Source organism: Solea senegalensis, linkage group LG17, assembly GCF_019176455.1.
Source record: "Solea senegalensis isolate Sse05_10M linkage group LG17, IFAPA_SoseM_1, whole genome shotgun sequence".
Classification (NCBI taxonomy): domain Eukaryota; kingdom Metazoa; phylum Chordata; class Actinopteri; order Pleuronectiformes; family Soleidae; genus Solea; species Solea senegalensis.
In genome coordinates, this window is record NC_058037.1 from 3,161,330 (window position 1) to 3,185,919 (window position 24,590).

A 24,590-nucleotide genomic window follows, 5' to 3' on the forward strand; every position below is an offset into this window, starting at 1 on the left:
ATGTCCTTGCCTAGCAGCGATAGATATTTGAGGAAGTTCCTGCGTTGTAAAAGCGAGTTCACAGCATTGGGAGTCCCATTTGAAGGTACCACAACTGTTGAGATGTTCGGGGCTAGTGACGTACTTGAATCTTGAGGCACGAGGCCGAACAGAGTGACACACACAAATCTCTTAATTAAACAGTCAAAGGAACAACTGAGATAATAAGGATAAAGCTGCCCTTTCTTCCACCACTCCATTGTCCTTTCACCACAACGTCCAATTTGTCTCTTTGTGTTCATACTCGGAAACTCATACATAAACAGTGGGACTCAGCGCGCTGGTCACAACTCAGTTGCGTCAGTCACATCAATGCACTCATTCACACCAAGGTTCAAAGTGAAAATGTTGGTAGGAGGTGCATGCGGCGGTAAATGGGAACATTCTGCTTGTTTTAGGACAATGGATGGTTGGATGGTGCCCCTGCGGCTTTTTCTGAGTGTTTGTAGAGTTGTATGACCCGGATAATCTCATAATCGTGGTGCACTGCTTACTGTTTAATGTGAGGCAGTGGAAGGGGAGGTACTCATGGAACTCTTCATGGAGCTTCTCTTCATGGAGCTCACTGCAACATACTAGGAAGCTGCTAAGATTCAAGAAAAAACTGTAGAGTTTCTTGTGGTAAATGATTCCCCTGTGTGTCGTTCTCAAGCAGGACACATACACCTGCTTGTGACAATGGTACCTTTTTTTCCAGGTATGATCTAGTTCAATATGACCGTCCTATTTTTTGTTTACCCTTCTGTTTAACTACCTCGCACACTAATGGTGCATTCCATTTGTAGTCGGAAATTTTAATTTCCAAGGTTCCCGAACTCTAATATCCAACTTGGAGCAATCTCACAAACCCTGACGCAGATTCCAAGGTGGCTGCCACTCCTTTGACCTCCTACACTGATACTTTAACTGTTACTAGTCTCCCAATAAATCAGTCATACACATAGCACTGCTCTATTTGTATCCACAGTGTTTGTGTGGAATGTGATGAACTCAGAAGTGAAGTCACTCCCAGCTTTGAGTTCCAAAGTAAAAGAAACGCAGCACAAACGTACTTCTTTTAAACCGCGTATTCCGACAGTGAGAAGAGTCGACATTTGTGTTTCTTTTTAAAAAAAAAGTAGTGTCAGCGTGCAGCAACGTTTACTCCGTCATGTTCTTTTTCTTTAGTGAATTTACTGGAAATACAAGCCAGATGAGTGTTTACTGTTCCAACTCTTAATGTGATGAACTCAGCTGCAGTGTACCACTCGGTGTAAAAGCAGCGTCAGTGTTTGCCAACACTTTAGCATATTTTGAAAGTGTATCTCAGCCAAAACGTATTATAGGAGGGAGACTGATGACTTTTTATTAATTCTAAATAGAAAAGTCCATTGCAGAGTATGATATAGCTGCTTAACAACAGCCAAGCCAGGAAATAGATCCATCAATCGTGTTGCAAAAGTTTCACCTGATTTGCAACTAGTGGATGGACTTAGAAGTAGCATGGAAGATGAAGAGTATCTAAAGTAGTATCTAAGTATCTAAAAAAGAGGATTATGTAAAGCTATTAGCTCAAGTGCTGTTGAAGGGGGAGCCAAAACTGATCCAGAAATCAATATCTGATCAGTTTCACCTCCCACTTCCAAGACGTGTGACCAACGGACGTAGAAGAATGCCACTTTATGCAATTGGATGGACCTACAACCAAAAGACTGTTGTTAAGCTTCTCTTTGTTCAGGTTTTTTGAAGTGTGGATGTATGAGGCTGTATCCTCAGAAGGATGCGGTTGAAGACGGCAGAGAAGGAGACGGAAGTGAGACAGTTTAGCCCACAGAGAACTTACCGGTTATGACTCCAATTCTTCCAAAGAATGATCCCACTGACCTATATCGCTTGTGGCTGGGCAAATGTTGTTCATGTTCGAAAGAGTCGACAAATCAAATTCAATTGGGATGGGAACGCATTTTGACAACAGCCAGTCGACAAAGGCACACTGCTTTAAGCACTACCCAGCATGCTCTCTGCCCACCCCCTGTGCCGGGAACTGGCTCTCTGTGAAAATAAAAAAAACTGACCTTCAGGGCTGCAACGATTAATGGATCATTCAATTTATCATGAACTATTTTGATACTCAAAGAGTATAAAGAAATCATTAGAAAATAATAATAATAATAATAAGACATTTCCAGGTTTGGTAAACATGGCTCAACAATTTTTCAACATTTACGGACCAAACAATTACTCAAATAACTGAGAAAATAATCAACAGATTAATCGATTGTGAAAATCATGGTTAGTTGCAGTCCTACTAACCTTTAGCCTCTATACAGAAGGCTACAAAGGCTAACAACATCTTAAGAACTTGTTCGCTGCTTTATAATTTTTCCGACAGATTTGGGACATTTTTTGAACCACTTCCTCCCCACACCAAAAGCCAAAAGAGAAAAATGGATGTAACATAAGAGCTGATCCACTGCTGCCTCCATCAGCAAGTGTTATTTTGTGAATTGGGTGTTTGAAATCTTTCTGGTTTACCTCCATGACAAAAACGAATGAAACAAGGCAGCAGCACACCAGCAACTCCCCATGTCCCCACAAGCTATTTAATTATTGATCAGTTTTTTTCTGACCTCGCCTGTATAGACGTCACATCCTGCATGAACTCTTTACTCTGCAGTGTTTACATGCCAGCAGGGTGTTGGTTCGCACTGCCAGCACCACCATCCCCTCACCTTGTAAAGCTCGTCTGAAAGCAGACTGACCTCGGACGACGCGGTTCCGTCTGCAGCTCTGGTTTTAAGCCAGTGAAGATAATGACTGCAACGGCTGCCGCTCAACATATCAGGCACAGCAGCGCAGCGAAGATAACGACAGCAAAACTGACTCACAACTGCTGGTGTGTCTTTCTGTGGCTCTCTCTCTCAACCGACACAAATAACAACAGCATTTCCTGTCACCACCATTAGTACGACACACAGTGTGTGGAGCCACAATACATACAGCCACTTTTCTGTTTTCACACAATAAAACAGCCCCCTAACCCCACCCAGCTCTGTGACTGAGCAGAAAACCTTGTAATTCTACCCCCAGCAGCAGCAGCAGCAGCAGCAGCAGGCTGGGCCAGAAACTCACCCGAGACAGACCCAGGTTTCTACTGGAGCAGTACACAGCTCATATCCTTTTTTTAGGTCACAGATGGCTACACGTGAACCTCTACTGACCTCCTTGTTGTTGTATGTCCGCGAGCATGTTTGTAAAGACGTCTGCGACATCACCTGATATGTTTCCATAAAGACTGTTTATTATGCCGTCTACTTATGCTAACTCAAAAAGCTGTAAAATCATGCAAACTAATACAAATATATGCTCTCATTCATATTCTGTATATACAGTAGTTTTCCCTTATAGATTTACAGGGTTTCCTTAAAGAAACTTATATTAGAGCATCACTCAATTAAATTTCCAACTCAGTTTCCGTTGTCATGGAGACTCAGCTTCCTTCCTGGCTGAGGTGAAATGTCTTTTGCGGCTCTGGAGGAATCACAATAGGGATTATCACAAGAATATATGATGGCCTTAAAAACAGAGAAGGGCAAACTGCATGTTCACCAAGCAGAGAAAGGGAACCACTGAGCTGCATTGAGGGTAACTTTCTCTTTAAAAGGCACAGTGTGTAATGTAATGTGGGCTAATGTAAAAACATGGTGGTCCAAAATGGAGGCCCCTGTAGAGCTGATCCGGCTCCTGATTCCAGGTTTAAGCCAGTGGGCAGGAACTGTGGAGAAAGCACACAGCACCCAGGCCAGCTTCAGTCCAACTCCGAGTTGGATTATCTTGGCTTGTAAATCCAGCTAACCCAACTATAAGAAATTCACTCACTCACAGTGTGAAAGACGGGGTACACCCTGGACAGGTCGCCTGTACATTACAGGGTCACAAAGACAAACAACTCACACGGACGGTCAATTTAGAGTGTCCAATTTACCTAATCCCCAAATCTGTGTGTTTTTGGACTGTGGGAGGAAACCGGAGAACCTGGAGAAAACCCACGCACACACGGGGAGAAGATGCAACTCCATGTAAACAGAAGTGGAGTGGAGTGAAAGGCAAGGTGGACAAGACACGTGCTATCTGTCTAAACTGTCTAAAAAGGCAGGAGGTGGAGCAGGAGGTGGCAGAGCAGAAGATACTGAGACTTTCATTCGGAGATAAGAGAGTCAAGGTTGAGATTTGTTCGTGTGTGGAGGAGGAGGAATAGTGATTACATCAGGCAGGAGAAAAAGAGGAAGACCACAGAGAAGGTTCACGGATGTTGTAAAGGAGGACATGAGGACCGTCGGTTTAAAGGAAGAGGACACAGGGGCAAAATGGTGGCAATGGAGGTGATCCAAAGAAGAAGAGGAAGAAGGTTATGGAAACATACTGAATGTCAGGGAAGAGTCAAATCCTGTGACAACGCTTGTGATCAGTGCTGAACTCCAAACTGAACCACAGAGAAGGAAGTAGAATGTGGCCATACATGACTTAACATGTGTGTGTGTGTGTGTCATTGTATGGTTGCAATAGGACATTTTGGCCGGTTTTACAGACTGGGGGTTGGAATCAGAAAATAGAATAAAGGTTTAGGTTAGAATTAGGGTTAGGCATTTAGCTGAGCTATTTAAAATAAAAGGGCTTTAGGGAATGAAATACTGTAGTGTTTAAATGGCTGTCTTCACAACTATAGAGAGACAGATGTGTGTGTGTTACATTAAACAATGTGCATACAAATGTCTGGTTGTGGGTGGGATGTTTGTTTATGTGTGTTTGTGTGTGGCAGAAGACGTTAAGCTGTAATTACTATACTATTAAAGTTGGGCCCACCATAAACACAAACACAGACGGGTTTAACAGCTTAAACCTAACCTACACCACAATTTACATCTCACCCAGATACTTAACAAGGTCCTCAAAAATGAGGTTCTGCCTCATTAGGACCAGGTTTTGGTCTCCATGAGGACTATAAGGTCAGTGTTTATGCCAGAAAAGGTCCTAAGGAGGTAGCACATACAAGAATACACACATATTCACTCCCCCACAGGCAGACACACACACGTCTGACAGCCCAGCAGCACCTGTTGCTCTGTGTCCTTGTGTTTTTCCTGCACTGCAGTCGCAGCTCAATTCAGCTTTTAAAGAGAGAGAGGAGACTCAGACTCTGTTCAAATTCAGTCTCTCTAAATTTATCACTGACAATCGCTGGTTATGGTTATTAGTGCAGCTGTTAATGACTAACGCAGAGGCAGGACCAGGACAACATGAGCCGCAGCCACAGGGAAAGTAAACATGCACACACTGGGTTCTGTAGAGTTGACATTCTTGTTTGAAAGATGTCATTTACGGTGTATTTGCATTGTGAGGGGTGTTTTTCCCACACGTCAGCAGCTTTTGTTTGTTATTATGTGTCACACAAGTACTGTAGATAAAACATGTTAAGTACAGGCAATAATTTAGGTTGCCACGTTGCTGTGTGGGACAATATGAAAGTTTTATGTCAACAAATATTGTACACATTGCAAGATTCTTCATTAGGGATGAGCATTTCCAGCAAAAATACTATTTGAATATTTAATGATATTATTTGTCGAATGTGTGAATATTCTAGCGCATGAAAGCTAGTATAAGTAATGCATGTCGAGCTAACAAGATGCATTCAAAGACCCTGGTAAAGTGAATGACTTTGAGTGATCTACAGTGTGTTGAGCTTAGAGGCACAGCTTCAAGATGCATTCAAGGAACCATGTAAATTTCATCACTTGAGGAAACACTGACATTTTGGATTTTTTTTTAGTTTTGATTATTTCAATTATTTTTTAATGTTATGTTTACCCCATTAGTAACATTTTTTAGTCGGGATGGGCATTTCCATCAAAAATGCTATTTGAATATTCAATGGTATTATTTGCCAAATGTTCGAATATTGAAGCACATGAGAGCTAGTGTAAGTAATGTGTGGTTCACATCGTGTTGAGCTAACAAGATGCATTCAAACAGCCTGGTAAATTTAATCACTTTACCACATCTACAGTGTGTTGAGCTTCGAGGAGCAGCTTCAAGATGCATTCAAGAAACCTCTGAAATTTCACAACCACAAGGCTTGCTGCAACCACAAAGTTGCTGCTGCAACCTTGTGGTTGTAGAAGCACCACAAAATGAGGTAGTCATTGGAGTAGAAAGAATTGTTTTCATAATAATCTATAATACTAATAATCTAATACTTGTGCCCATCCTGATTACTAACAAAAGCACACGCCTGCAATTATTTCAATACTATTGTAAATCACACTTATTTAGGTCAGGATAATCATAATAATCATGAATAAATCAAGGGAATTCTCATGTCTCAACTAGATACAGCCAAACGTCCAAAAATATTTGACTATCCCTTGAATGCCAGAAACATCCACCAAATTGAAACCAGCTAATTATCGGTTAAATAACAACGTTAAACAAAAAGTCAGCCTTCAAAACTAAAGTAGACATCACTGACAATCCTGGTTTGACCAAAGAGACAGTCAGACTACACTAATTCAGCCACAGCCTGTCTTGTCTTTGTGAGCAGACAAAGGGAAAGTCTTTGTGCCTCAGCTGAGTCACCGAGAATGGTGACACCTTCATTTCCAGGCGCTTCTGACACACAAACACACACAGTAGTCTGACACTGACACTGTGACTAATGGGAAGAAAACAACCGTCTACATAAACATGGAGCAATTTTGAAAAAGAAAATTGATTTAATTGCAACTTTTCTTAAAAACACGCTTCAGTTTAAGGCTGAAAAAATTACTTACTCAATGACTTAAAAATCAATTTCTATAATAGTCAACAATTTTTATAATCAATTAATCGGTTCAAGTGTTTTTTTTATAAAGACTTTTCAGCTTGAAAGTGAACATTTCTGGTTTCTTTGTTCCATATATGAAATAAATTATTAAATCAGTGAATATTTTGGTTTGTGTACAAAATAAATATCATCATTTCCAGGTTTGATCAACACTTTTCAACATTTCCTGACATTTTACAAATTTAATCGAGATTGATCGAGAAAATAATCCACAGATGAAAGTAGTCGTTAGCTACAGCGCTACTTCAGTTCAACATTCCGTTTGTAATATAAGAAACATGAGGGAATATTAAAACATGAGATACCAGATACATAATACTTAACATTGCATATTTTAATGGAAGCCTGAACACTTACTGATATTAATAATAAAATTATTGAGAGTAGCGAAAACCCAAAGTCAGCAAATTCATCACAATTTCGATTTGAAAACAATTTAAAACAATAAAAAATGTGGTACAGTAGTGATTTCATGCTTTTAGTTTTGATAAATTATGCCACATTCTTGGATCATTTATTTAATTTCTCTTGATTACTTGTTTACAGGTTGAATCAAACCCGTGCCTTTGTTGTGAGTCAGGAGATAACATCACGGGGGGAACAATAGACTGCTGATTCTCCATCCTTCCACTGGAGACTCATTTATGATGTTGTGGATTACACACTAATGAGATGCTATAGTGTCATAAACTAAACAATAATAATAATAATAATAATAATCAGCCAATCTGGGTTTAATTTAAAAAAAACAACATTGAAGACTGCAGTTGTTTTCAACTTCACTGTGGGACAAGGGGTTTAAAAAAAACAGGCACTGGCCCTTTAAATGGACAAACCTGCTGAATGAGCCCGTAGAATAAAGAATTGGGAAAAGGGAAGAAAAAAAAAAAAAAAGAGCTGAATGTGAATGAAATGTGATGTGGGCATACTCACCAGCGCGCGCACACACATGGCAGACATCCTGGTTTTAATGACGGCAGATGCTGAGGTTCTCTGCTGGAGAAACACTTCTCATCTCTAGATGTTTGTCATCCTCCTCCTGCTCCTCCTGCTCCTCCTGCTGCAGCAGCGTCAGCCTCAGCTGCAGCTGCAGTGTTGGACAGAGCAGCTGTGTGTCTCCAGGTGGACACTCTTCTTCAGGTGCAGAAACATGACAAACATCACCACTGGGACTCCCATGGTGATAACAGCTGAAGGGACCACACACACACACACGGGCACACACAAACACCGGGAGGTTCAGCTACTCCAGTCCGGGCTAGTCAGAGTGTAGAACGGCTCTCTCCACCTTCCTCTACCCGGCTCTGGCTGCAGAGAGCGGAGCTCCTCCACGGGCACCGCCGCGGTGACGCAGGGACCGGGAGGCGGGACTTAGCGACGCGCCTCAGCCAATCACAGCCCGGGAAAGAGCAACACACGTGTGTTGGACTCTCTATGTCCAGAAAGAGCCACAGAGAGGGACATGTGTCCTCTTACAGGTGGAACCAGGTAGAATATTACTGAGGTTGCTTTTTAGCTATTTCAATTTCTGAAAATAAAATCTATGGATTTAAAGGTGCACTGTGTACAATTTAGGTGAAATTATTTTTTTCACTAATAAGCTGGGTCAGTGTATTTCTTACAGTAGCCCACAATGGACAAACTAAACATCTTTTTCAGTTTTGATGCTACATAATGTTCTCCAACACAACTGAAAAGAAAGGGTGAGGTGAGGGAAAACCTACAAATTCATCATTAAATGTACATGCTGTACCTTTAAGAATTAAACGGCCTTTGAACGGCTTAATATCAACGTTAAAGCTGTAGTATGTAAGCCAATGAGTTCATAATATACTGTAGACCAGCGGTCTCCAACCTTTTGCGGCTTTATACAACAAAATAAAATGATACGAGCAGCATTAAAACTGCTATTTTCTAAATATAATAATAAACCTGAATCCACTGTGTATGCAACTTTGTTAAATACATGAGCACAAATGTCCTCATTTTAAATTTTTTTACATTGTTTTAATAATTTTAGAGTAAATGATTTATGGTTTTATGCTGCATTATCATATGTAATGCTCCATTGTTTTCTTTCATTCTTTTTATTACTCTGTACTGTTTGTTCAAATTGTACATTTCAATGTTTCCGTTTTTTATGTGAAGCACTTTGAGTTGCACTTGTGTATGAAATGTGCTGCACAAATAAAGCTGCATTGCCTTAATAATAGCTAAGTTGTTTAGCTCAAGGACAGTATTGGACTGATATCAGTTTTGGTAGAAATTCAAGGTTGTGAGATCACAGTGTTTCTGTGGGGGACGCATGCACCTTGTGGCCAATTTGTGCAAAATGTAGCAATTCATTTGTAGCCATAGCTGTAACAGCGAATATCATTTTTGAACTGATAAATGAGTCATTTCCAAAAGATGTTTAGTAAAGGAATTTACAAAAGACAACTTTGTTTACAGCAGAAAACATTACTAAACTGTGTTTGGGGACCCCAAAAATCACTCAAGTGACTGTATCTTTGGCCCCCGACCCAGTCTTTGGGAACCACTGTGATATCATATACTGTGGGACACCCAAAATTGAAGGTGTTTGCATGAACAATCCATGACACAATCACACAGTCACCTGTATCTTGGCGAGGATTTTCTGCTGACTTAGACTTTCATGACAGTATCAGGCACCAACAGTGAGACTCTCATATGTGTCAGTAGAGCCACTCGGTCATCTGCTCTGAACAGTCAAGCTGTTCTTCTATCTGGTTACCGACCAGGTGTTGAGAGAGATCCAGACACCACGCGAGCAGGGATTTGGCCCATCAGGCAGTCCGTGAGTAAACAGTTTGCGTACACACACGCACACATAAGCAGGCAGCCTGCTCACAGTCTTACATGTCACTGTAAATAGCAGCAGCTGGTAAAGGAGTAGTGCACCATCTGCCCTGCACGTGGAGCTGAGTAGAGTGGACAGGGAGGGATAAAGGGATGAACGTGCTGCTTTACTTTTGCTATAATGAGTGAGTATTAGTGGTCAGTGACTCAGTCGTATGATGCGGAGGAAGAGTATGTATTCAGAACTTTATCTCACTATTGGATGGTCTTTTTGGGACAGGAAACTGAAGTTTGTGTCACTTTATGAACTGCCCACTCCCCGTGCCAAAGTCCATACAGAAAATCATTCATTTTAGCTCATGGGACACAGGAGTTGCTGGTCTGCTGCCGCCTCATTTGGCAAGTTTGCGTCACTTGGGTGAATCCAAGTGAAGGATTTCAAACACAGAAGTCACAAAATGGCACATTTGAACTCACTGACAGAGGCAGCAGTGGCTCAACAACTCCTGCGTGCTGTGATGTAAAATCTGTGATATTCTGTATGGGCTTTGGTGCGGGAGAGTGAGCATGAGTGAACTGTTTTAAGATAGCATACACTTAACATTAGAGAGGTTTTTTTTTAAAATTGTTAGGTGACTAAAACCAGATTTGTCCTGCTGCCTCATCTGTCAGACATGTTTTCTCTGTGTGAGCGAGTCGCTTTAAAGCTGCCTTTTTAAGGAACGGCTACCGATGGGTGAAAGAGGATTACATGTGTCCTAGCGAGAGTGTGTGTGCAAACATGAAAAAGCGAGGGGTCTGTGAGAAAGAATGAGTGTGCACACACATCTATGTGCGGGTGTGACGGTTGCATGTGGTCATGGTTTTATGGTGATTAAATGTTTAATCAGAGCCACTCCGGTCCACACAAACACAAATCCTATGAGCAGCAAACGTCTGCTAACAACACACCACATGAGCATGTGTTTTAATGCTGCGATGATAATTTGATCCGTAATTTGATGGGTTTACCTTTATAAACTGTTGCCATTTCATTTAAAGGATCATTTTTTAATTGGTCATTTATTAAGCCCTCCTGATTAATAATCCACATATGTTCATATTCGAGCTATGCATCACCCATTTTCATGCATGTATTTTGCTCTTTCACTACACAAAGCTGTCACACAGAGTGTCTATGAAGGAGGTTGCTGCAGAGGGTTGATGACTCACTGCCAATCCCTCTGAAACCAGTGATGACCAGTTTTCAAGCTTCAGCAGCAGCTGTCATGTGGAGTCTCCTGGTAACGGACTAAACTCAAACCAAATGTCCAACACAGGAGGCCTGGAGGTGTCCACGAGGAGACGCGTCCACTAAACACTTCACATGCACGCGTCGAGAGTTTAGTTTAGCTCAGCGACAGACACAGACTGACCTGATCCTGTCACACAGTTCTGATGTAAACCTTAAAACTCACTGTTGTTAGCAGACATTTACAGCTGATTCTAGATAGATAGATGGATAGATGGATAGATAGATAGATAGATAGATAGATAGATAGATAGATAGATAGATAGATAGATAGATAGATAGACAGACAGACAGACAGATATATATGGATGGAAGGGTGGGTGAATGTATGGATGAGTGGGTGGAGGTATAGAAGGAAGGATGGATGATTAAACTCCAGTTTCAAATCCTTTACCGTATCGGTCACGGGTGTCAGACAGTGGAATAATCTGGATGAGGAGATGAAAAAATCAGCAAAACGGAGTGTATTTAAAAAGAAGTATGTCGAGATGACTATTAATCGATACAGAATGACCCAGGAGGAAAGCATGACAAAGGTCAGAGACAGAAATCTGTCGACACCGTGTGGAGACGGCAGTGGAAGCAAATGTAACCAAACGAAAACAAGAGGCGAATGTACCCAAACAACAGCTGACATTGATGAGCACAAATGTCAACACATGAGAAGTACTTAGCTGCCCCTGTGAATCGAGTCACTACGGAGAATCAATTGATCCAAGATGGAACTGCTAAGCTGGTCACTGAATGCGATCGACAGCGTGTTCTCAACGAGGAGTGCAGGTTCTGGTGAACCTAGTTGCCCAGATGGGTCCTTCATGGCTCTAGAGGATGTCGAGGATGTGTACATATTCACATTCATGACAATTGGAATGCTCTCCTTGGGATGCGGTATGTTCATGCAATATCGGAAACTGAGAAAGATTGGCAATGAGCTGATCAATGCGAAGGTGGAGGGCCACGGTTGGGCAGCGCTCCGAAGCCTCCACAACCCTCGAGCATGTGAAAAGAATGGAGAAGCAAAGCGAGGCGAATGCTACAGATGAGATGGATGACTAAAGGGAAAAAAAAAAAAAAGAATTGATGAATTGACCTCTATTGATTGGATCATTTTGTGACTTTTGGGACGCCAGGCAACAAGTCGAGACTGTCACTCACGACGGAATATTATGGACACATGTACAGACACACATGGGGTCTGATTGACTATAGAGTGCTACCTGATGCTGAAACATGTTTTGTCAAAATGGCATAAGAAAAAGAAAAATGATGTATTGTATGATGAAAATATGTATTCTGTGGATAATGAAGATAAAGCTGCTGTGCATAACTTTTAGATAATCAATGTCCATTTAATCCATTGAGTCCGCATGAGTATGAATCTGCATGTTGAACGACAACAATAATAATGAGTCTATAGTAAATCAGGTTTGTTTTTGTAGATAATCTACAGAATTCTATTAAAAAAGGTGTCAAATTAAGTAAGACTGGATTCAAACGGCTTCATTGTAATGACAATATAAATACAAGGTTAGCCTGACCTCTCCTGGATAAACATGGTCATTGCAACTATAACACAGCACAGCTCAAACAAAAGGAATCATTTGATTTGATTTGATTAGTCTAAGCTTACAAAGTTATTTGAATAAAAAGCCATCATATATATCTATATGCTGCATATAAATACTGGATTTACTACTTGTAACACACAATAATTGTAATAATTGGGACAGTTTGTATGCAGAAGCAGAGCTTCTGTTATTAGGTCACGTTTTATATTATATTAAGCTGTATTTATTTTACCCCGTTATTCAGTTGTTTAATCTGTTTTATCTGCCAACAGGGGCAGTTATAATTGTGGACATTATTAATATGTAATTCTTTACAAATGCAAAACAACATATCATGCAGCAGCAGTTTCCACTGTTATAATCCCTTTGATTTTGACAAGATTGTTTGATTTGAAATGAATACGTACTGTGCTGCTTAGTGTGACCTCTGGAGCAAAGAGAGATGTGTACACACAGAATTAAATACAGGCTGAAACATGAGCTGACAGAAAAGACTTGGTTGCAGTTCCACATTTGAGCCACTGGGTGGCAGTGGAATACAAAAGGTAGATTTAGCAACAGGTGTGTTAATTATTTTTATACAACAATTTAATAGCTACACACAGCAGAGTGAAACAGCCTCAGGCCATCGATAGTTTTGTTGTTTTAGCTAAGTTTGAATGACTATACAAAGGTAATTTGTGTCTTTTTATTAGGATGGAACCAGAAAACATAGGAAACCTCTAAACTAAATCAAGAAAATAAATAAATATAGTTATTTTCATGGCGATATCCAGGTAATGAGAATCACTACAGGTTCGAACAGTGTAATATTTCACATAGAATATGTTTGGGAATCACAGTTGATAATTTAGCAGTGTTATTACCACACTTTTCTATTTCAAAAATGAGTATTATACTATTACCATGTTATTTCTGTGATCTATAATATTCAGATCTGGAGGTCAGTCCGTAAATATCAGAGTCATATCAGCTGTTTTTTCTGCCCAGATATGAGTTCACTGTATTAACAGTGTGATTTTCACACTGAAAATTTCCTGAAGGAACGGCAAAAATGTCTCTATTACAGCCTGATTACCATCATCTCTATGAAACTTGTCTTACTGATGCAAAATCATGATTTTATGAACGTCGAACGCTGTGGTTTTCACATTTTGAATGGCATAAAAGGAGATTGTAGATCTTTTTGACAAGGTTCCAGTGAGTTACAACATGTGCATGTGATCCTCAAGCATATTTTCAATAAACTTGGGCCCTTTGCACTGCAGCCACTTTGGCCCGGCCACGTGATAGATCTAAATAATCAGAAACTCATAAAGGCTGAGTTCCATTTAGCTTCCTCAGTTCCTCAGTTTCAGGGTTTTTGCTTTTTGCCACTAATGTCCAGCCCGAGGCTGTAGGAACATAAAGTCAACATGTTCAGACATGGCAAATGTGTAATAGTAATAATTTGTCTTTGTGTTGTCTAATATTGCTGTCTGCACACGTCTGTCCTTTTTGAGGGACAAATAAAGTTTATCTTATTTTATGTTATCTTATCTCATCTTGTTCACATAAACTTCACACACTGGTATAGTGAAATTAGATGAAGATGAAGCGAGAGTTAATGTGACACTAATTATTATTATTTGTTTCATTTTCTACACACTCTGGTCAAAATCTGGTAGAAAATGAAGTGCAACCTACTCGTATTGGGAATTTCATGGTTACCTCAAGACAATTTTCTATTATTTTTTTTTCCATGTTCAGCAGACAGCGATCCAGACAAATTAATTAATCAAACTTAATCATTTGCTTTTTTCTTCCCTAAATATTTACTCAAAAAAACCTCTTATTTTATATATGTACATATATATACATAGCTACATATGTATGTATGTATGTAGATATATATATATACACACATATTTCATATGTAAATGAAGGCAACATAATAAGAAACATGATGAAGTCAATTAATTGGATGCATGACTTTCTACTTGTACAGCGCTGTCTCTAATGTGTGTGTCATTCTAACCAACAACGAAGCATGTGTGTGTGTAGCTCTTATCTGTGTGTGTGTGTGTGTACACACTGTACATGCGGTCAAAAATATTTGCATACAATTTGTTTTCACGGTGCTGTGTTGACATTTTGCTTTAAATGACGCCTGTCAGGATGAATTTAGCCTCAACTACTTCCTTTCATTTTGCGAGTGTTGAGCAGCGGCCTGGCTTTGAATGGCACAGTGGAAGAGATTTGAATTTACAATACAATCCAACGATTCTGCCCTCCTGATTTGCAACTCAAAGAGAAAAACCTTTAATCATGGCACATTTTGTACATCAGAAAAATCATTAAACTCCTTCATATCTACAGTAAACAGTAAACTTTGACAAGCTTGATTTCTTATTTACATAGACAGAAGAAAACAGCTGATAAATTTAAATAAATAAAAGTACTTTTAAGTACTAAGTTTAATTTACAGAAGAGGAACAGGACTACATGTGGTTTTTTTGACAGAATTATGACTTTAATCTCAGAATTATTACTTAAAAGGTTCCACACGTGGCTAATCCTCTTCAAGTTACTACATTATACTGTGTTCTTACTTCAGTATGAATGACATGAATTTAAGTTGTTGTCATTTTGACGAAAACGATTCTTTTCCTCCATTTTCTTTTCCGTGTAGAATTAAAGGGGAGTTACGTGTGTTTATGCTCAGCAGGTTTCACAGCACTTCCTTCCCTGCGGTCACGTTGTTTTGAGGTGTGGTGAAAATATTTCTCAAGGCATCTTGTCAGTCTGTAGAAGGGACACTGTTGTTCTTCTCATGCCAGACTACTTTTTTTGACATCTCTCAAACTCATTATCAGGTGAGATTTCCATCCAAAACACTGAGGACGAAAGAGAAACTAGAGAGTTTGACACATTTCCTTCACCTTTCACACATACTAAAATAAGATGCTGTATTCTCACTTTGACCACTGAACCACTACAGTCATTCAGACCAATGTACTGTAACTCCATCAGACCTCATTCCACTGTGTTAACCTGCATGCACTCCCTTTCTTTCATGACTTTTAGATTACATTATATTAGACACCTGATTTTTTTTACATACAGTCTGCACTTTACATACAAGCTACATTGTTTCTTGCACTTGCTGACACATCAGATCCATGTAATGCTTTTCTCTTCATTGTCTACTTTCTTTCTTTTTTTTAAAGCATTTACTTGTGTAAATATGTGTCTTTGCATTTGAAAAACACCACACCACCCCGTAGACCTACTGTACAAACCAATCCAATTTAGTTATAAAACAAAATTAAAAACCACAAATAAAACTGTGTCATTTAAAGAGCTGCAACTAACGATCATGAAATGACAATGTTCTCAAAATGAGTGTCAACAAACCAAAATGAATCAGTTTTAATGGTTTCTTTGTCATATGGAGCAAAGCTACCCAGGAATATTCACATTTAAGAAGCTGAAAAAGAAAAGAAAAAAGTTTAAATTCTTTAAAAAAAACAATCAATCATCAAAGATTATCAAAATAGTTGACAGTTCATTTAATTTATCCTGTAACTTTTGAAAGTTGACATTAACAACAATAATAGGGACAATCTGACTTGGAATATTGTCACTTTCTCTACCTAAGCCTAACCCTAAAACCTAAAAACATCAACCAAAAAGCCATTTTAATGTACTCACTTACTCAAAATGTGCTCACTCCCTATGGTTTATATGTTTTTTGGTCCTCACAAAGATATCCACACAAGAACACACACACACACACACTACTGTATTTGGCTGAGTGGGTCAATAATATAAGGGGGAGGGGGGGTGGGGTGGGTCAACATTCCTTCAAACTTTCCTCTCGCGGGACTGACTGACCTGCAGCCCGAAGCATCGCGACGTTTCCTGCTGTTTGAGTGTTTTGGTGGCAGGCAGTTACTGTTAATTCAGCAGCGGGCAGCAGCAGCTACAGCGTCTGTGGAGCAGAGCTGAGCTGAGCTGAGCACTAACCCGTGGAGCCAAGTCCAAGAAAGGTGGAGACTCCTGGTCAACTTCCTGCACAATAATCTTGAAGCACCACCAAGAGAGAAGTAGGGAGGCTGGCCCTGCTGCTGCTTCTGCTGCTGCTGCTCCCGCTGCTGGGGCGAAGACGAATGGATATACGGCTCATTCGACTACTTTAAAGGCAGAGCATCGACACCTTGAGGGTGATTTACTGTACTCAGCTACCTGGCTAGTCACTAGCTAGCATCGGTGCTGCTGGATAACACACTCCCAGCATTTGGTGGCGAGGCGTTGCGAAGGGCAGGAATGGGTAAGTTTTCCATGATGTGGCGCCTGTGTTTGTTTTGTGTTCATCGTCTGTTCTTTCTCTTTGCTTTCTCTGTCATTGCGCAAAAAAAGAAGTCGACCTCGCTGACGGCATTAAGCCAAGTGTCGGCGTCTTGAGTCGCGCCCTCGGCTTTTGACAGCAAGGAGTTAAAGTTAGCACACGACACTTAGCTAGCTGCGTAGCCTAGCCAGCTAGCTGTTTTAAGTACCTGGATGAACGCCACATCCATCCCTGGATTTGTTTGCATTTCTGTCGAATCTTAATTAAGCTGATGTCGACAGAGCGCTCACTGAGCCGAGGACACTGCAGGAGCCTGGGACTCATTTTATTCCTTCCCTTCCATGTGTGTATTTTCAATAACTCCTTCAAACTGAAAAAAACGCTTGACATAAACTGCTATTGATAGTTCAGGTAAATTTCCACCTTCCGTGTTGTTGCTTTGAGAATGAATTGACTGAATTATTATTAAGATCACAGTGTTGTGACTTGCATTCCTTCCATGACAGTGACAGACACACTGCAACTTCCCACACCCAAAACATGTTTCACCTGCTTCCACTCCACACTTGGTTTTTGACATGGACCTGTGACCCTCTGCTCAGCCAGATTATGTGATGGAGGGAGGCATGAGACAACATTACATAATCTGGACATTAAACTTCCCATTGTGGGCAGAAAGCATAAACCTTCACCAAGGCTGCTCAGTTTGTGTCAGTCCACGTTAAACTTTATTTTGAAACACATACAGTATTTTGAATCCAGATCTACACCAAACCAAATGTCCAAATTTCTTCCGTGAGACGCCCCATGCTTTTTCAGTTATACTCATAAAGAGATAGACATATATGGTCAAAAACAATACCGTCTTCGGCAAGAGTAATGTAAGGGGAAGCAGAGGTGGACGAGACTTGCTGTGGTTGCCGTTCTGTGTAAACATAGAGAAAACACTCTGATCTTAGTGCAGCTACCGTACACCTCCTGTTACAGTATCATGAAACTGCTTGTGTGCATGCTGCTGCTGCTTCTCGTTCAGTACAGTGCAGCATATGTGGGTTGTATGTGGTAGGACTTGTTCAAGAGCCTTGCTATGTTGTAAAACAGGTTCTAACACCTTTGCTCAGTCCTTGGACGTGTAAGGCTGCAGACTGTTGCTCTCACAGGTTTGTGTCCAAACCATGCATGAACATATTTAACTTGATTTTTAACAGACTTTAAATAGCAGAGCGAGGGTGTAGGATGATTAAACATTGAATTGCACAGGACATAAAACAGTGAAAACTCTACGCCCAATGCCTCCGTGTGAAAATCCACCAAAAGGCTTCATAATGAGAACACCACAAGTTTGTCAGTGTTGCACTAGTCTGTGGTATGTCTTTCCCCAGGTAGCTCTCTGCTCATGGTATCTGAGTTGTGTTTGAACATGTCCGTGCTGTGTGAGAGCCCCTCTCACACTGTGTTTGCTTTTCCCCTCGTTGTCGCTCACACTACAGGTAGATGAGGTAAAACATCCACAAACTGGCTCTGTGGTGCTCCGTGTATTGCCCACCTCTCTGCCTTTTTATTTAAATACTTGGATAGTATAAAGAGGAAATGAGGACAAGTTGAGCGGGGAGCTGTAATGACACGGAGGAAAGATTCTTGGTTTAATTTGACGTTGGGATGGTGTAATTACAAAGACAGCTGCTTATACACCAGGAAGCCCCTGTCACTGTTGTGTTTAATTAGTCAATGTCTTTGCAGACATCTACCACAATGTGTGATTAAACATTAACCACACTGGGCTGAATCAATATTTTGACTAGATTGTGGTTCTTTGATGAAGGTCACTTGGAGCTGAGATGCACATTATTTGCTATAAATCCAAAAAAACAACACTCATATATGTGGAAGTGTAAATATAATTTGGTATCAATTTACAGGGAAATAGACTTCACTTTGCAAAACTCAAGAGTTAATAAATGAGAGGTTGTCGCGGTTAGTGGTGCACACACAGCTTTGAAGGTGCAGCATGAACTCAAATGGGTGGTCTGTGAGGCACAGGTCAGAGTGGCAAACATGCAAGGGTTGCAAAAACTATAGTTGATATTGTGGATAAGAAAAATATAGTTTTATTGTCTATTAGCTTATGATACTGGAAATTAATATGTAGACTGTGGCTGCCTGCCATACAGTCTAATTTGTTTTGGTATGTTTGTGTTATTCACCAGATTTATTTTTCATAAAAGGACTTATACCTTCGTTTTTCCTCTCTGGGAGCATTTTAGGTTATCAGATGTGCAGTGCTGTTTTCCATAATGCTTTCATGCTGTTGTCTGATAGCACTATCATAACAAGTAATGCACATCTACTGTGCACTAGTGGCATGGGATGCAGGTCTTTCACTCATGCAGGGACATAATAATTGTATAATAATAATAAGCTTTATTTGTATAGCACCTTTTATACACAGAATACAGCTCAAAGTGCTTTACATTTAGAACATGTAACACAATAATAAAATAATCATCAGTCATTTTCTTTTATGTACATATACCTATGTTATTGCTCTGTATTTCTCTATTCTTTCACATTAAAGTAGATATGTAACTGACCTATAACTTGACTTGTAATCAATTGCAATCCGTGCAGTCTGTTATATCCTTTATTTGACCTTTAGTAAAGGGCTAAGAAGGCTGCGTGAAATGACAATTGTGATACAAAATCACACATCGTAAAAGAAATGAAACACACTATTAGAGGTAGTAGAGATAGATGCATTTTTGCTCTCAGAAATTTGGAAAATGTTGCAAACTTTTCTCATTCAAATGCATATTTATTTTCTGGCATTGCATTTCATGTATTTAATATTTAGGTTTTATGTTATTTCTTTCATTGAAAATACTGTATAAATGTATGTAATTGCTCCGCAGTGCAGATGGAAGAAACACTTATTGTAGCAGCACAATTTCCCTGATTTAAAAAAAAAAACGCATCAGCATCGGCCATAGAAAACTCTATATTGGTTGACCTCTACACAATATCCAGTCATAACAATAAAAAGAAAAAAAAAGATCAATTATCATCCCTCCGCCACCTTAGACATACTGTATGGTGACTCAAAGCACAAAAGGGAAGGCATCATTACTTTTCATCAAAATCACAGCTTCATTATATAATATCATTATATAATATCAGTGCTTCAACAGTGTTTTTACAATTAATCAGTGCTCTGTGCAGTTGACAACAAAAAGGAAGCATGTTGGCAGCGCTGTGAAGGCTTTGTATATAATGTGAAAAGCTGCAGTTTCTTTTTTGTTCTCCTCCCTTGACTCCCTTGGTTATGTAATTTGTGAATCAGGACGGGTTTAAAAACAACCTGAATTATGGTGATTGTCAAGTGTAGCTTCCAGGTGTATGTGAGTGTAGACATTGGCAGGGCGCTGGTGAGAGCACACACTATTATCTTCGCACTGATTAAGGGTGAGCGGGAAGAACGGAGGCTTCCGTGTTGAGAAGTAGCAGCTCCCTCCTGTCGGTCTTGCTTGATTTCTCCCTGTAGTTCTTCGCCCTTCGTATCAACAACCTCTCAGAGAAGTGCGAAGGAGTAGAGTTATGAGTGTCCTTCTTTCTGATTATGTGAGTGAGTGAGTGAGAGAAGCAGAGACGGCACACTGATTTAGACAGTCTGCCTGGCAGTCAGCTCGCCTGCGTGGCCTTCAGTTTTCTCCCTTGCTCCCTTTCCCTTCCTTCCTTCCTTCCTCTCCCCCCTCCTCCCTCCCCTTTAACATCCTCCTGTCCTGTCTGTCACTGGCTTATTCAAGAGCCATATTGTGCTAACTCTTTACCTGGAAGTGTTCTGTTTGTTTTGTGTGTGTGTGAGAGAGAGGGAGGGAAATCAATAACTTTTCAGTCCACTGAACCTTGAGCCAGCTTGCAGATGGGAAGTGCAATCCCCTTAATGCCAAGTCATTTCTATGCTTGAAAGCAAAGATAACCACAATAATTAACCCTGAAAAAGGGACATATGAAGTATTGCAGTGGGTGGTCATAATAGAAAGCAGTGTCAGTCACTCTCTTGTCTTAGCACTGAAGAAGAAACATCAATTGTGTCTGATAAGAGAAACACAGGTTGAAGCAAGACCAGACATGATAGAGGAATGTTAATAGACACACTTTTGTGCACAGAACAGCAATGGCAAAGCAGCATGCAGGCAGAAAGTCACTTTATATGCTGCCGTTGAAAGGTGTGAGTTAACGAAGAAGTCAGTTGACAGTTAAATAGCATTATGTGAGTTTTAAAAATAAAGTTAGGTCAAGTCTCTTGGACAGGTTTTCTTTCCCGTTTTTCTAAGATTGAAATGTCTTGGGCTCGGAACACTGAAACAGCGTGGCATTTCACGTTGGGATACTGTGTATTGATTTTTTGAAGCGCTGTATGGACATGCAAGTTTTCTTGACAGGTTTTTAGCAGTGGTTTTATGCTGTATTCAAGCCTCTGATTCCTGTGGTAGCCTGGGTAGAAAAGTTTCAGCCTTTAAACTCAAAAACTGTGTATTATTTTTCCATAGGAGAGTGCTTTTTTTTAAAGTATTTCTTCAAATATACTAATTGGGCAATCATCACTTTGCTTATAGTTACCTTACATATTGCAAAAAATCACATTATCACAGCTGTATCAGGGTTAGGAGTTTTTCAGGGCTGTTATTGATACCGATTATTACTAGTTAACAAGGCCGATAACAGATATTTGGAGCATTATGTATTTTAGAAAAACAAAATGTAGTTTAAATGTTTTTAATATTTATCTCTACTTACACTTTTTACATAATTAAAATAGAATATGTCCTCCTATTCTTTAACTGCCTTCTCAGTGCAAGAAATAACACACAGCGTTTTATTCTTTTTTCTTTTTAGTTATTTATATAGACCTACATGGATGGTAACAGATTAGAAGTAATTAGCCTAAGAGACTCCATGTTGTTGACAGCAAATGGCCCAGAGGAAGAGAAGGCAGCAGAGCCACAGTAGTGTACTCTGTAATTACTAAATAATCTTGGTGATCGTTAAGATGAAGCGCAGATACCGGTAATCGGCAGGTTGACAATCGATTGACCTCTATTCAGGATATGTATCATCACGCCAGATTCTTGCCAATACACAGCCCTCAAAGTGTCAAAACTATCTATAAATGCAAAGAAGGTCTGTTTGTCAATTACACATCTGTGGAAGAGTTTGCTTGACAGGCTTCAAACCTGGTAGGCGACTTATTAACAGCGCCAATGTCTGCAGTGCCAACTTTGGTGGTGTTTGGATAATCCATCAAATGGTAAACAAAACGTTGATTAGTGTTTCCTAAACATCAAAATGATTACCTATTTAAATGTCTCGCTTTGTCCACATGACAGATATTCACTCACAGTTACATTCTGGAAAGAAACCAGAATGTATTCACATTTAAGAAGCTGAACATATTTTTATAAATAACCCGGGAAACTGCAAACTGATAGTTGTACGTAGTTGATTACCAAGTTACTGCCGCCCTACTTTCTACTGACTGAGTACACAGGCACAGGGTAGTGACTAAATTCAATATTCACTTTAATAATAGAGCATGTTTTCTTAATTAACAGAAGAAACCACCACAACTTGCCTCAAAAGACACATTTAGTTTCTGGTATTCAAGAGAGATCTGCGTACAGCAGTTTATTACAGTTTTAGCAACACAAATATCAGTTTCCTGTTGGAAATAAGTGTCCGCGAGATAAATTGGCCAACATATTCTTAAGACGGCGTACACTCTAACTGACGTAGTTATTATTGGGTGAGCCTTGGCTTGAATCTGATTGTGCCTGGCATATTTCCACCGTGTTTGTCGCATGAAAGATCTACGCACAGGCATCACAGACTTTGTGTCGTACAACCACACTTCAAAAATGCCGAACTTATCACTTTAGGAATTCGGATCGGGATCAGAGGCAATAACGTGATTGGAACATAACGTAGTCTCCGTTGGAATGCAGTTGCATCTTGGCAGCAGCCTGTGGCTGTTGCGTACATCTGCTGAGGAAATGGTGCATACAAGAGTACAGTGTCAACCAAAGGACAGTGAAATGACTCCTTTTAGCTTTTGATCATCCTACTCTTCCACTCACTCACCCACGTCTGTCTGTCTCAGCTGTTGCATATATGTGAGGAATCCTCAGCCACCTCTCCCCAAAGCCTTGGTGTCATGCCACACTGTGAACAAGAACGGTTAAATGACAGGTTTTATTTTAATTTTTGGCTCTTAATTTTTTGTCATTATCCCTGGTTTTGTTTTCTCTTTAAACTTGCATCAGACATCGTTGACTTGATTTCCTCTTTGCTGTTGATAGCACGGAACCCTTTGGGGGTATGTAAGATACTCAGAAAGGAAGTGTGGTTTTTGATACTGTTAAGATGTGGTTAATTGTCAGTCACACTTATTTTCTCCTTTATGTTGTAAGAGAGATGCTGTACTTCTCTCTGTATCTCTGCATCTCTCAGTCAAACAGTGTTGAGGCTTGTGGGTGGAAAACGCTTTTAGTCACCTCGTATCTCAAGACCATATCTCATACGCCCAATAAGACAGAGGAGAGTCTCTGCAGAAAAGGAGGGTGATTACTGAAATGTGTCACCGCCACAACTATTGTTTTCATATGGAACAGAGTAAGACGCAGAATTGCGGAGCTCTACATATGTCATATTTGGCCCAGACAGTCAATCAAATCAAGGAAAAGGCAGGCTGTACAACTCAAAACCTCCATTATAATCGTTATAACCCTACTTCAACATTCATCCACCATCTTTTCTCGTGTTTTTTTGCCCAGTGCTCACAGTTGCATCATAACTTGCATCATATTTCCACCTGTTTCAAGAACCCGGCCATACACCGCAGAGCTAAGTAAAGCAAAAGTAGAGTTTCAATTCCTTTCGTTCAGAAACTAATTCAAGGATGATAATTTAAACATATGTCTGGTATCCAACATGCATGTGTTACATAAGAAGAACAATAATAGGACCTTTCGTTTAAATTTGCTTATATTATATGGGAAATACTATATTTGTAAATCTAAATGGAAAAAGGGAAAACCAAGATTTAAACAGTTCAAAATAGAGAATAGATTTGTATGTGAACTCCTTAAATGGGTTCAAAAAGCAAAGTGATGTAAAGTCTCTTTTCATTTTCATTTAGGCCACGTCTAGACGGAAATGGCACGAAACCTTAACAAACTTTTTCTTTGCTGTTTTCAAAAAGCTACCCGTAAAGACAGCATCAAAATGCTGTAGCACATATGCCAGCTCTGTTAAGTTGTGCAGTATCGTTACACCAAAAAACAGAGAAGACGACGCTGTAAACATTAGATATAATAACAGAAACGGAATGAACTGAACTAGAGGAAAGAAAGGAAAATAATGTCTGTTTTTTTCTGTCTGCATATTTAGCGGCTTTACAGACCTCCCCGGCAACTTTTCTTTTCATTTAACAAAAAAAAAAAAGCGTAGAGTAGAGACAAATCTACCATCTTTCTGTCATAAACCCAAACACGTAAATAAATAAACAAATACACCGCATCAGCCAATAAGCAATCATCAGTGGTCAGTAGCACAGCTTATATCTGTAAAAGTAATAAATAAAAATGTACCTAGTATTAAAATGAATAGATTAATTGTTAATTCATG

General features: G+C 39.8%; 2 protein-coding genes across 3 annotated transcripts in view; one reads left to right on the forward strand and one right to left on the reverse strand.

Moving 5' to 3' along the window:
• Positions 1-8,224, reverse strand: part of tnfrsf21 (tumor necrosis factor receptor superfamily, member 21) — a 41,453-nt gene extending 33,229 nt beyond the window's left edge. The window contains exon 1 of one of the 2 annotated variants that reach the window (XM_044049251.1): positions 7,835-8,224. In XM_044049251.1, the coding sequence (XP_043905186.1) occupies positions 7,835-7,861 (27 nt within the window). In that variant the 5' untranslated portion in view covers positions 7,862-8,224. Of the gene's footprint in view, positions 1-2,750; positions 2,931-7,834 lie in introns of those variants that run through there. The other variant, XM_044049249.1, reaches the window with a different exon arrangement.
• Positions 8,225-16,511: 8,287 nt separating this feature from the next.
• Positions 16,512-24,590, forward strand: part of LOC122784099 (CD2-associated protein) — a 54,320-nt gene continuing 46,241 nt past the window's right edge. Inside the window, exon 1 of the mRNA XM_044049192.1 lies at positions 16,512-16,892. Coding sequence (XP_043905127.1) covers positions 16,889-16,892 — 4 coding nt within the window. The 5' untranslated portion in view covers positions 16,512-16,888. The remainder of the gene's footprint in view (positions 16,893-24,590) is intronic.